The following is a 13,666-nucleotide window of genomic DNA, read 5'->3' as shown; positions in this document are numbered from 1 at the left end:
CCCTCGCGACCGAGCGAGCATGATTGCCTACACTGCCAGTGGTTCAGGGAGATTAGAGAGTTGTTCATAATGAAGAGGTGCTGCTTGCATGCATGGGATTGCTCGACCATTTGTGCCATCATAGACATTCTAGAGGGAAGTGATTGCATTCATGCCATTATAGTCTTGTGTGCCTGTTTGGGTTCGATAGTTTAGCACTATGGCATGCTCGTGCCACTATGTTTTTGGCACGATCCTTAAACTGAAATCCCTAAGGTTGGTTCATCATCCCTTCACAGGAAAGTATTTGATGATAAACAACCAATCTTCAGCATTTTTTTGGTGGTTTGTAAAACCTAAGGGAACAATGCAATTGCTTCTATTACTTTATATAATGCAGAAGAACATGTATTATTCATACCAAATTTAACACAAGTGTTTTTATTCCAAATTTCCAATATAGAACGTTCATGCATGAATTATGATGTATCCTCTACATGTCCCAACCTTCGGCCCCCACAAATATTAGGGAAGCTAGAGGGTGAAAAACAAATAGATGAGCAAAAAAAAAAGTAAGCAAAATTTGACAAATAATTCAAATCCTATTTTCCTATTCACAAGACTTATGCACATAGATAAGTTACTATACCGTATTACAGACTTTTCCCAACAACCATGGGAAGATTCAGAAGAGAGTAAGAAAATGGTACCTAAATTCACCTAAACCAGAAGTAGTGTCCTATTCCTTCTTAGGGCATGGTTTGGCTTGCCATCTGGAATTACTGTTATGTTTTCTTGGGCCAGAGTACCTGCGGTACCCAGCACTAGACCTGGTTGGAGGACCACTGGATGCAGGTTCCACCACTGCGTTATGACCTCTAGGACGTTGCTTCCTTGTTTCACGAGTACGATTTGAGGAATTACTTGACTCTGGCTCTTCTCTAGCTATTTGATTGTTATGCTGTTGCTCACTGGCTTGTTCATTCATCACCTCTGCATCTTCACTGACCAAGTCATGAAGAGACAGGCGCGAAAATAACACATTGTCTTTTGGGGGTTCTATCAAGCCACCATGCTGTTGTTGCAGCTCCAAGATTGCCTCAAACTTCTGTCTTCTACTGGTCTCCAGATCACAATGGAGGACTTTCTCCACGAGCTCTTTCTCATAAACATCCTGAAGATCATACCCAAAGTAAAAGTTTTAGTACCAGGATATGATTATACAGAGCATCGTGTTCAGGGATCTCTCTATCTACAAACCATCAACCATATAGATCTGTAGATGTGCAAGTGCCTAATCCTAGTGCTCACAAATCATAACATTACAAGCATCACTTACTTGTCAAGAGGAAAATATTGACCAATTCAGTACTTTTCATCTTACACTAAAGTTACATAACTGATAAAAAGCAGCACTGCTAGAGTGACTGTGTCTTCCTATGAAATCTGTTAACCAAAAAACCAAAACTGGGAATTGGAAATCTCTTATTACATACCAATTCTGCATCATGAGAACCAACCAAATTGAGCACATGTTCAATGTCCTTGGCAAGGAAGATTTTACGACAGACAGGACAGTTTCCTGTACTATCTCCCATCATTTTGCGTAAATCTGTTGAGCAATAAGTTAAAAGAATCAGTGAAAAACAAACAAGCAGAGGAGCACCACTAAGGTTGAAGGAGCAATTATGACTGTCTAAGTTTCTTAACAAGTCCACAAAGCTACCAATTCTATTCTTAATCATTTAGGTGCTTAACCTTGTAAGTAAGGCATCATCATATACTTGCAATTCACAGATCATTTTACACAACATGGCAAATTCTGGAGACTCAAAAATACTAAATTAGTAATTTATCACTTCAAGTGAGCTAGATGCCTAGATCAGTTCCGTTATCACTTATTACAATTATCATAGCTAGCTTAGTGTCAATGATGAATGCCATGGACAAATCTCAAGGAATAGGTTTGACTGAAAGAGTCGTATATTTGCCACAGTTGCCAAGATAGCCCTTAGATTCTCTCATAGAGGGCTTAATTTAGGTGACACTCAAAGCTATTAACATGAAAATGTAAAGCATAAGTGGCATAGAGAAAAATCAACTGTCAAGCATCATCAGAATTAGACCTGTCAAAAGGGTAAGATTAGACTGGTTTCAGATCAGGTAATTTCAAATATGGATCAGACCAGTTCCAGGATGACTTTATAGAACAAGTAGTTTTTTGCAAGTTTTGTCAGTTTTTTTGTTCAAAAATCTTGTATTTGAACACATACTTTCAGATGAATCAAGGTTAAGTTTAGGGGTACGGTCAATTTTAGAGGTAGCACATGACATAATGCTAAGAAGATCTAGCCAATGCAATCTGCCTCTATGAGCTCAAGAACTATAAGAAAAATCCTGAACAGCTACTAGATAATTAACAAAGTAGATAGTAACTACATTGGTCAACATGTCTTGCCTGAAGCCATATCGTTTTCATCATGGACAATAGATGACGGAGTACTTGAGTTTCCATGGCAGGCTTCATTTTGTTTCAGGAACCATTTCAACCATCTTACAATGCACTCACTACATCAACACGGGCAAAATCAAGACAACAACAATTTAAGCAATAAATGCAATCTGTCATTTGATGCATACTACTATACTAGTATATTACAGAATAAGGATTTAGGCGTTTACCAGTGGAAGCAATGAAAGCAAGACATCAACTTCATAAATGGCTGGGCTTCACTGTGCTTATCTTCTGTTACCAAAGGATACAAACACAATGGACAGTCACCTTCAGGGTGGTTCATGCTGGTAAGAATTTCCACAGCTTCCTGTTGCAACAAGAATTTTACTTGTTTAGAGGACAGATTTAAAATAACCTTCTTTGTGAAAAAAAGAAAATTAGAAAAAAGGATTATAGTGACACAGTAACGATAGCAGTTGAGTATAATTCCTGCATCAGCTAGTCCTTAAGGAAGCTTTAATGGCATAGTCCAGAAGTGAAGGGAAAAAAAAACTAACCAACTTCTCGCATGTAGAAAACAACACAAACCAAAACTCTCACAATTTTTTTTTTACTTCAAATAAGTTATGTCAAAAAGTTACTACCTCCGTTTCTTATTATGTGCAACAAAGGGGTATTATTTGTGAGACATAAAATATTCCTTTATTGTACGTAATAAGAAACGGAGGTAGTATTTACTTAAAAGTTTTGTCGATATTATTTTTGTACTAACTTGACCACTTCAATGTTGGCAAATTCAGAACTACATGATATGCTGTTCTTGTATTAAAAAAAAAAAAAAAAAAAAAAAAAAAAACTTAATCTTTGTACACAAGTCAAAAAGGAATATTTTGTGCATCGCATATTCACATGTTCCCATGAAAATTGAATGAGCTAACCTCGCAAAGCGCCACAAGCATTAAGCAAGATGCGAGTTCATGAGCCTTCTCATGTAAACCACTAATCAGATGCTTTTGCCTTTTCTCATCAAGTCCTTTAGAACCTATAATATCAACATAAGGTGGATCACTGGGATACTGCCACAAATTGAAGGTAAATATTAGACAGAAAAGAGGTACAAAACAAATCAAGGAAACTCTTAAAATGTCTTCCGAAATGTAACAGGGACAACTGGGTATAAACCAGGTTATAAAAACATGAAATTTCTTCACATTGAGGTTTAAGATTATGCCATTCCCTTGACTCATCAAAACTAGAGAGGGGATAATTAAATACAAAAGTAGAAAACTGTACCTGAATACCAGCCCGTAACTCAATTGTTGCTTCCACAAACTACAGAAAAGGGGAAAAAATGCTTTTGTTAAGTTTTGACACTGCATAAGTCAAGGCAAGCAAGTTACAATAAACTTCGAAAGAAACAACAATAGAGGTCTTAGGCTTCAAATCAATGGCACTAGAGCTAGACTGTAGAATAATAAGCTGATATAGTTCTCTTTCGTTTACTAGTTGCCTCATGGAGTTACAATCCGAGACGACAAACAACAAAGTTTCATAATTTAGTAGGTACTAGTTCCAATTTACCTTTAGGGAAACTCAGTTTTCAATAACAGCTGAAATAGGTATCTCAATTTCCATTAAAATCGCAAAAACCTTAGCTCTACCAAAATAGGTATGATGATAAACCAAGTGTTTATAATAAACAAAATCCTCGAAAATTCCTACCATTCGAAACACAAGGTCTGGCCTTAAAATGTCAACAATACAGAATTGGGGAAAAAAAAAATCACAAGTCTTTCTCATGTAATCTTGTTATGCATTATCAATACAATTATACTGTCTTCAACCTTAAAGCCCTAAACCTTAGGGCTTTAGTAAATTCTTCACAATCACATAATTCCATATCAACATTTTAATTCTATCAAACAATAACAATGAAACAGAAGTTGGAAATTAAAAAGTTGCAATCAAACTAAAATGAGCATAATTCGAAGAAGCCAACATAAATTTGATCAAAAAGTATTTGACAATTAATATGTTCTGAATAACGTTTAATTCAAATACTAGTACTGATATTTAGCTCAATAATTCCAATTCAAAAATCAAAAAAGCAGAAAAATAAAATTAACAAGAGAATTAAGAAATTGAATCCTTAAAATTAATAGACCTGTTGAGAATCGACGTCGGCGGTACAAGGTTTGATGTGGAGACGAAGATGAGGAGGAAATCTATTGAGGACGATACAGTCATCGCCATAAACGGCTTCAGCAGCTTCGACTTCCATTGTTACTTCATCTTCTTCCGCCATTGATGATCGCCAAAGTTAGCAGAAAAAGGAGAAAAGATGAAAAGGTTTTTCAGCTCGTTGTCTGAAGTATATTGAAATATGGAATACTTTATTAGGGGGCGTTTGGTTCACGAAATATAGGTATGAGGTATGGGTTTAGAATGACTAAAACCCATACCATATGTTTGGTTGACAAAAATATGAATTTCAAATCCATACCTCAAACCCATGAGGTATGGGGTTTAGAAACCTTGGGGGGAGGTGGGTTTGGCTCATTCCATTCCCTTAGGTATCAAATAAAAGGAGAGAATAGTGAGATATTCCATTCCAGAATTAAACCAAACACATGGTATTAAGTATCAAGTTCCAACCCGATACCACCTTAACCCCATTCCTGATTCCAACCCCATACCACTTTGTGAACCAAACGCCCCCTTATAGAAAATGGATCTCCTTTCTTGACCCGGAATATGGTAAAGGTTACTCCATTATGCACCCGGATATACCGTGGTGTTTAGAGAGCTTTAAAGATGGGCGATAAGAGTTGATCCCAAGATATCTTGAAACCGAAAAGGGAGCTCTAACCACATGAGCTATACCATAGCGTGACTCACACCCACCCTTATAGGTGGGGAGGAGTCAAAAAGAAAAGGATAGGGGATTGTTTGGATTGTGTAGACGATGCTGTTGTCACTGCTTGAATCATAATTAGAAGAGTGAGTTATAGGAAATATGATATAGAAGATCAACAAATTTTTGACCAATTTCTTGAATAGTTCTTCAGCTTTTAGAATTTGAATGCTTAAATATCAGGAATAATTCTTCAGCTTTCAGAATTTTAAAAACTCTTGAGTACTTTTAACGGCAGTATGATTGTTAACAAAGGCAATTCTTGAGATATATCAACAACTATTGAATACTGATTCTTAACAAACTTCGTAATTTGAGTATCGAGATGCATGTCTTGATTTTCATTCACTAATGTTGCATATGTTTCACAAATTTGTCATTGACAAGTTTTCACTGTTTTCATTTTCCCATAATTTGCGAAACAATATTCCAATACACACATAGAAAGAACAGCATGTGAAAATAGGAAAAGCCAGACAAGGACAGTGTGCTAATTTTGCATCATGTCTATGACAAAGTGGTTAACTGACAAAGTCGAGATTGAGCCAAATTGCGAGCAAAACCATAGATGCTGTTTTAAGCTAGTGCCTTGCTCCAGCCTTGGCATATTGTTTTATCACCTTTTCTTAAGCAACCAAAAAATCCCAATTCCACAAAACAAAACATATATTACCTCCGTTTCATAAAATCTGCAACAAAGGGCCTTGCACATTTCCCAAGGCAAAATTTCTTAAGCAAAGATTAGTAAACAAAAGGGCATGTGATTAATAGGATGAGAGAGGAAATAACCCCACCACAACCACCCAAAACCCAACCAGCCAACTTATACCACCACCACACCACCAACACCACAACCAGACCCCCAAATCGCAACCCCACCACCACCACCCAAAATCGCACGAAGCCCCACCACCACCACCCAAAATCGCAGATCCCCCTATCGCAGACCCCAAATCGCACGACCACCAAATCGCCCTCAAATCGCACGACCACGACTTTGAAAAGGGTGAAAAGGGCGGCGAACTGGAGTTGGAGAAATCGGCGACTGTCACCAGTACGAGGGGCGCGCGGCAATCGAGGGTAATTGACACCCGACCTACCTCACCACTACCATCAAATTGAAACCCGACCTCACCACCATCAAGAATCGAAACCCCATCTCGCCACCATGAAATGCGCCCACAACCACGAGAAAAGAGAGGAGAAAGAAGAGATGGTGCGGATCTGCAAGGCGGTGGTGGTGCGGTGGATCTGCATGGTGGTGGTGCAGTGAGAGAAGAGAGAGAAAGAGGATAAGGATGGTGCTGGTGGTGGTTGAGAGGGAGGAGAGAGAAAAATTGGTGGTGTTGATGGTGGATATGGTTGTGAGGGAGGAGAGAGGATGTGGGTTAGGATTTTAATTAGAGATAAATTAATTTGGGTTAAAGAGTTAATATGTTGTTTATTAAAGTTAAGTAAAATTTAGTAAGGGTATGTGGTAATTTTATACAAAAAAAATTTACTAAAAGAGGTAACTTTTGGTTTGTTGCACATAATGTATAGTTTCCGTTTTGGAAAATTGTTGTAGATTTTATGAAACGGAGGTAGTACTTCGTATGTCACAAAAACAAAAAAAAAACAAAAAAAAAAGAAAAGAAAGACATAGATCGATGAAATCAATACTGCGCCGAATTCACTTCATCTTGCTATAAAAGCACCAAAATTTTCCCGTCAATAGTCATAGATCAATCAAGAACATTATAGCAACTACGAATCTTGACTAAACCTCGAAAATATATTGTAACTATTACAATCCCAAGATCCACCCATGAAAAATTCAACCCTTCAACACCAAAACAGACCACCTACACTAATGAAAATTATTAACATGGATTCAGGGGGCTTGTATAGTTGCCTACTTCGAAAAGATCAAAGATCAGCCACAATGGTCCAAAAGTAAAGGTGTATTATCTCCAAAAGCAGAAATCTGTGCAGCTTGCCACTGTCCAAACCAGCAGTCACCTCATAAACACTCTATCTCCCACTGTTCAATGTAGTGGATGCCGCCTCCTGCAGTCAAAAAATATGTTGATAAAAAGAATCCATCATATTGAGTACTACTGAATTGTGAATACGTAAACTGGTGCAGCATAGAAAGGTTGACTACAGGAAAACTACCTCTTAGGTCGGATTCTATCTTCCTCGAAGTCCATCACTCCGCCAGGTTCAGCGTAGATCTCCTCATGCCCTCTGAAGTCCAAGTCGGCCTGCTTACAGTGTGTAGCTTCTGCCACAATGTAAGTAAGACCATCGACGAACATATTCCATGACAAAAGCAAGAAAATAAATGCGCTCTCTAAACCTAGATGCTACTACTTGCTAACTGAATACAAAAATTTATGGCTGTTGCAAACTGCCACCAGATCACTGAATCCAAATCATGATAAAAATGATTTGTCAGAATTTAACACACAAGAATACAATTTCAGCTGAATGAATGGACATACACCAAACAGCATCTTGCAAGACAATCGACATAATAATGTTGTGTACAAACATTCAGCACAAACAAACACTCCCTCTTTTTTAATGTAAAGTGCTACAGTTTGACTTCTCTTACTATTCATATGCTAAATTTCAACTTAATTTTTTACAGATACAAAAACAAACTAAATCCCAAAAGAATTTAGGGTCAGGAAACATGAACCGTCCATAAATTTATAACAAACATATTACTCCCTCTGTCTTAATTACGTGCTCGTATTCCTTTTAGGGGTGCCCAAAATGTTTTGCCTGTTTCAGAATCATTCCATTTAAAGAATGTACTATTTGATAAATATACTTATCATATAAAATGTTGTTGGATTAGTCACAAACTCACAATGTATATATTCATATTATCAATTTATTTAATAATTTTTATCAATAAACAATTGATTGTGTATCAACAAACATGCAGTCATATAGCACTAAAACAATACCAAAGGGAGTAGCAAGTAAATTGAAACTATACCAGAATTCCCAACACTACTATGTAACCAGGTCAGTGGAACGGCTACAGTGCAAGCACCAAATGCAAATGCTAATTGCACGGTATACACATTGCTAAATGACAAGCCAGTAGGCATGTTTGCAGGAGATAATTAGTAGCAAAAGCAGAAAAAATGAATTTCACACCTTCATGGAAACTGTCTTCTTTACTTCCTCCACTCTCTCTTCAACTTCTTTTTTATGTTTCTTGTCCACCTCACTCATGGTATCAGCCCATTTAATCTTCTCTTGAATTGTCAAAAGTAAGTTGTCTGAAGTTGCCAGCCTTTAACACATACACACAAAAATATAAACCATTAAATAGGATTTGCAATGGCTAGCAATACAAAAGCAAAATTGTTCTATAGAAATAACCAATCAATGTAACAATGCAGATTTGATTACTCAGAAAGCTTGATATGCACCCAACCACTGACATTAAAACAAAAAGGGAAATAAAACTGCTACAAATTCCCAGCTGCTAGGAGGTCCAGATAGGAAGAATCAAACCATGATTCATGAAACGTAACAAAAACAACATACACTGCATTCCTTGGATACAGTCTAAGGTGATCATAGACCATATGACCCAGAGGAATTTCCCAACACGATATAGCAATTCAAGAATCAGACACCGCAATAAAAAAAAATACCAAGAAAAATTAATCAAATCGTATTCTAAAAAGTGACAAGTTATGAAACTTGGGCCATGTAAGAGTCTTAAACATGTTAGGATGCGACCTAACAGTGTGTTTGTCCACAAGCTCTCATCTGTTTGCCTTCAGATCAAGTGAGGATATCAGATGAGAAGAGGAGCCAATCAGCCAATAACTTAATTACAGCACAAATGTAGGGAAAGAAGTAGAACGAAGAATCCACAAATATTAGAGGAAAAAAAAAGTCAGAAATACAGTACAAAGATTATCCTTGTTGGCACATTATCCACTTCAAAAAATAAAAAAAAGGCTTTATGCAAAAGTCAAAATACCAGTTAGTCAATGTCTGTATCATACTGCCCAATTGCCCTGGTCTAAGATCCCTTCCAGCAGCGAACGCTACCTGCATCCAAATGACAACTGTATCAAACTTCAAAAGGCTTTAACATTCCTCGTGAGAAGGTGTGGGATAAAGAGTGTGCAATTATAGAACCTCAAAACATCTTCGGTACTGATCCAGCTTTCCCCTAACAATGCCCTGTCAACCAACAACAAATGTCAGTTTACAATCGATACATAAACACAACCTGATACATAATCACAACTTGATGCTTAGGACCTTCCCAAGATCACTCAATTATTTAATAGTCACGAACATATATACATTGAAAAACACTTGTCGAATACTGTGAGTCTGTGACATAGCACCGTAGCACGACATATTTGAGTCTAAAGACTGATAGGTACATATAAAAGCCAATCAGTTTGATTCAGATGATTTCAAATTTGAGTAATGACGTAATGTTGCAGGCTTGAAACTGAATGTGTCTACTGTCTAGGGGCTGGAGCGAGTAAGAAGATAATAGTTCGATGCTCCAAGAAAGTCCAAAGCTAGTCATGCTAAAAGCATCATTTATTTTGTTTGGAAATGCAAAACAAATATCAACATCTGTAGCTCAGGGCATTAGCATTGATAGACCTCAAACCGGAAGTCAGGCCTTAAATACGAAAGGAGCACTGACTACTGCATTCGCAAATTTGCCCAAATCCTCACATTGATTAAACACTAATGTCGCTTCTATTACGAAGCCCCGCCCCCCTTCAAAGCCGAACATGAAAATTTCCCCTCGCATGGATTTTTAAGATAAACCTCTTAGAGAATTAGAGGCCAAATTTTCCTATTTGTAAACAAAAAAAAGAGACCAAACCATATCATAATTAGATTATAAAACAGTTTGCACTTCGGGTGAGTAACACGTAACGGACCAAACGAATTCCTGATTGGAATTGGGGGGCATTTCAGGGAGAACCAGCTAGCTTTGGGTTCGACCAGCTACTTTATCACCTACATTGATTTTGCTTTATGTATTTAACTCAAACGTCGCTCGCCTCTTTTTGGGATATTGTTAAAATATAAGGAGCTGCACCAATATATAGGCAAGTAGGCAACGGTGCTACAAAATTATGCTGACAGTTGAAACTTGAACCACAACTTCACAAAGTGATTCAGCATGACATCCATATAAATCATACATGATCATCACAATACAACATGAAAACCAAAAATAGACAAGATTGAAATGAAACGCAGGCCTGAAGTCCAAAGCGGAGCTGTAGAAATATTAATGACATCTCATGGGAAAGAAAAGTAAAGAAAACATAACCTGAATAAAAAGGAATATATACACAAGAAACAAGATAGACAGATTTACTAATAATAATAAAGACCAGGAACAGCTTAAATCAGTTAGATCCATAAGTTTAGATGGAGATGAAGATATAAGTTACCAGAATACGTACCGAATACATGCACTCGTTGATAAGAAAATCTTCCAGTTCACGCACATTTGTAACATCTAGCTCCTCCATCAAATGATCATATGGTAGTACCTGAAAACAGCACAGGCAAAAACAGAACAGCAACAAAATTAAGAAGGAAGCATGGAACCATAATCCAATAATGCATTGCTTATCAACAACACAGCAGATAGGTTTATCATCGAATTATTTCATATATAGTAACCAAATTATTTTACATAAATAAAGAGTAACTCTCCGTGTTTCCCAACTCAAAAGCTACATCCCACCACCACATAAAAGAACTTAAGTCATGTAAGGACATGAATTTATAAATGTCATTCCAGTTTACTAAAACACAGCATATTATAGCACATTTGAGACAAATGAGGTGTAATAACATCTGGTCTTTGTCCAAATGAACCCTCCCCAGGTTTAATGACTGGAATTGTAGATGAAACGTACTTAAAATGCATCAGAGCAATATCATAGACCGAGGTGGACATGAGCCCATGACGACTGCAGCATGTTAATTGTGGTTCAAATTACCCATGTTAAAAGGAAAACTGACTTGACATAGTGTCATCGTGGTTTAATGATTACCAAACAAAGTCCTCATTGACAATATATACAGTTAAAAAAAGAAAAGAAAAAAAAAAAAAAAAAAAAAAAAGTTCAAAACCCTATATTGTCTCTCAGGATAATTGTCTCCATGAAGCATCTAAGCTTATCGGCAACTAGTATAAATTTGTGAAATATAAGAGATTAAGAGTGCATTTTACTAAAATAGTCTCATTCTTCTCTTTTTTTTAAAAAAATGATAAAAAAAAATGAAAAAGAAAAGAAATTCTACTATTCTAGCAAGGGAGTATAAGTAAGTTATCTGACTGGCACTGGACAGTGTAATACATTTCAGCACTTAATATCAAAACACTAGGCTTTGACACTGAAAATCGACAAAGACTTCAAGGGGATGGAAAATATGAATGTGACAGAAGTACCTTGCTTGTCTCAGCCAATGTAAGCACAGTGAGTTGCTTTAACTTGAGTATTTGGTCAGCAGCAAGCAGAGGTAGAGACCCAGCACTGCCTGCACATTATAAATTCATAATATTTCATGCGCTTTATCATAAAGACCCAAGGTTAAGAGTTCTGCAAATAACGATCAGATCAATGACAATGAAAGGCAAAAATAAACCAATAGTACAGCACTGGAAAGTTCACCCAGATCATAATAAACACCAGTACAACACAGTGTAATATGTCACATTAAAAGCATTATTATGTATTGGACTCTTCTTTACAAAATAACATTTGGAAGGGGTGGGGCTATCATTCACAAAATCACAAAATGCCACGTATAAAACCAAAAAGACTAGAAAAACTTACTTTTATAATCACTCCAAGTTCCTTGAGCAAACAAACGGAGAAGATTAAGGTACACTGAATGTTCGGTTCCTTGGAGCTGCATTACAGATAACAATAAGACCGAGAAAACACAAACAACCAAACAAAAACAAAAGGCATGTACATAGTTTTAAGATCAAACAAAAGCAAGAAAAGGAAAAAAAAAAAGTGAAAAATTCTCAATTAATTAGGAGATGCTACTGACTAAAGTTACATGATGACAAGCTAAGTCTATTAAGACTCACTCCAACCTTATTCCTAAATTGCCATGACAGTTTACCAGTTTAGTAACCAATATTTGATAATTCACCTTAATTACTACAACATGATCGACATATCTCGGACTTTTTTACAATGCAGCTAATTTTTTTTTTCCCCAATTTATCATAATACCAATTCGTCATTCAAAACTGCTTACTTCACCAACCTAAACATATAGTGTTCCAGCAGCATTACACTCGGCATCGAATTAAGTAGAATGGTACTAGACTATTGATTTTATCGCATTCCACTAGCTCAAATTCATAGAACTTAGGTACCTTACTACCCCCATTAAATTCATAATCAAATCATCACCCTTGTGTTCTTCTTCACCAGTAACTCACATATTCATAGGGAATTAGTGAACTCCACCAATATACTATTTATACTAATCAATACAATATAACATGGACTTTTTCAAATTCCATAACCCTAACGAAACCTAACTACAAATCGCACCCAATTCATAATCAAACAGTCACGAAAAACCCTAATCATAGTAAATTATATGAATTAAATCAATAAAAACAAAAAACCTAAAAATCAATCAATTTGAGGAGAGGGAAAAAACCTCGGCTACATTGGGAACAGCAAGAATTTCGGAGAATGCGAAGAGCAAAGGGTTGGAAGTAGCTTCGACGATGATTGGAACGAGAGAAGAACCCTTATTTGCCGACGTTTGCTTTACGAAGTGTTCGATTAACTCCGCTTGTCTCTGCTCGATATCCATTGTTGATGAAATTCAAAAATTGGGAATTTTATGAGGAGAGAGAAATTTTCAATTGAATTGTGATGATTAACGAGTTATAATCTAGGGTTTCAGAAATTGATGATGAGATGAAGATGGAGAGAAAGGGGGGTAAAACAAAGTAAAAAGTGTGTATGATTTTGATTTTTGGGTTTAGAAGATTGTATTGAAGTTATAGTGTTCTAGAATTTTCTTTTTATATTGGCCACTTTTTTTTTTCCTTTTTTATACTTGTATTTTTAAGTTAATACGGAGTTGATCAACGTTCCCTTCGTCCTTTAAAAATTAACAACCACCAAAACCCATAGTTAATATTGAAAAAATATGGTTTAAAATGAATTTGACAAGATCATGACTATACTTGTATAATTATTGTTATTATTATAGAAGGGTTAATGGGAATTTGTAATTTAACAAGTTATAAAATTTTGACCCTAAAT

The 13,666-nt window shown here is 36.3% G+C and overlaps 2 protein-coding genes across 4 annotated transcripts; both read right to left on the bottom strand.

The window, feature by feature from the left end:
* Positions 1-460: 460 nt before the first annotated feature.
* On the bottom strand, positions 461-4,856 carry LOC145614757 (uncharacterized). The gene is made up of 7 exons (XM_081669823.1): positions 4,599-4,856; positions 3,728-3,766; positions 3,373-3,510; positions 2,662-2,801; positions 2,438-2,547; positions 1,476-1,591; positions 461-1,153 (listed from the first exon to the last, which is right to left on the bottom strand). The coding sequence occupies exons 1-7, from the start codon at positions 4,737-4,739 to the stop codon at positions 719-721; spliced, it is 1,119 nt and encodes a 372-aa protein (XP_081525949.1). The 5' UTR covers positions 4,740-4,856; the 3' UTR covers positions 461-718.
* A 2,154-nt stretch (positions 4,857-7,010) lies between these two features.
* On the bottom strand, positions 7,011-13,396 carry LOC145615109 (COP9 signalosome complex subunit 7-like). Of its 3 annotated transcripts, none has more exons than XM_081670185.1 (9): positions 13,050-13,396; positions 12,200-12,275; positions 11,812-11,900; positions 10,814-10,903; positions 9,507-9,551; positions 9,346-9,416; positions 8,505-8,643; positions 7,506-7,614; positions 7,011-7,397 (listed from the first exon to the last, which is right to left on the bottom strand). In XM_081670185.1, exons 1-8 carry the CDS (start codon positions 13,206-13,208, stop codon positions 7,540-7,542), a joined length of 744 nt encoding a protein of 247 aa, XP_081526311.1. In that variant the 5' UTR covers positions 13,209-13,396; the 3' UTR covers positions 7,011-7,397; positions 7,506-7,539. The 3 variants fall into 3 exon arrangements, with proteins under 3 accessions (XP_081526311.1, XP_081526312.1, XP_081526310.1); XM_081670186.1 differs by having other exon boundaries at positions 7,506-7,611; XM_081670184.1 differs by having other exon boundaries at positions 7,506-7,594; positions 13,050-13,395.
* Positions 13,397-13,666: the final 270 nt, after the last annotated feature.

The sequence above is a fragment of the Chenopodium album genome, chromosome 25 (assembly GCF_948465745.1).
Source record: "Chenopodium album chromosome 25, dcCheAlbu1.1, whole genome shotgun sequence".
NCBI lineage: Eukaryota > Viridiplantae > Streptophyta > Magnoliopsida > Caryophyllales > Amaranthaceae > Chenopodium > Chenopodium album.
The sequence above is the reverse complement of the archived record's forward strand: the minus strand, read 5'-3'. Positions and strand labels throughout refer to the sequence as shown.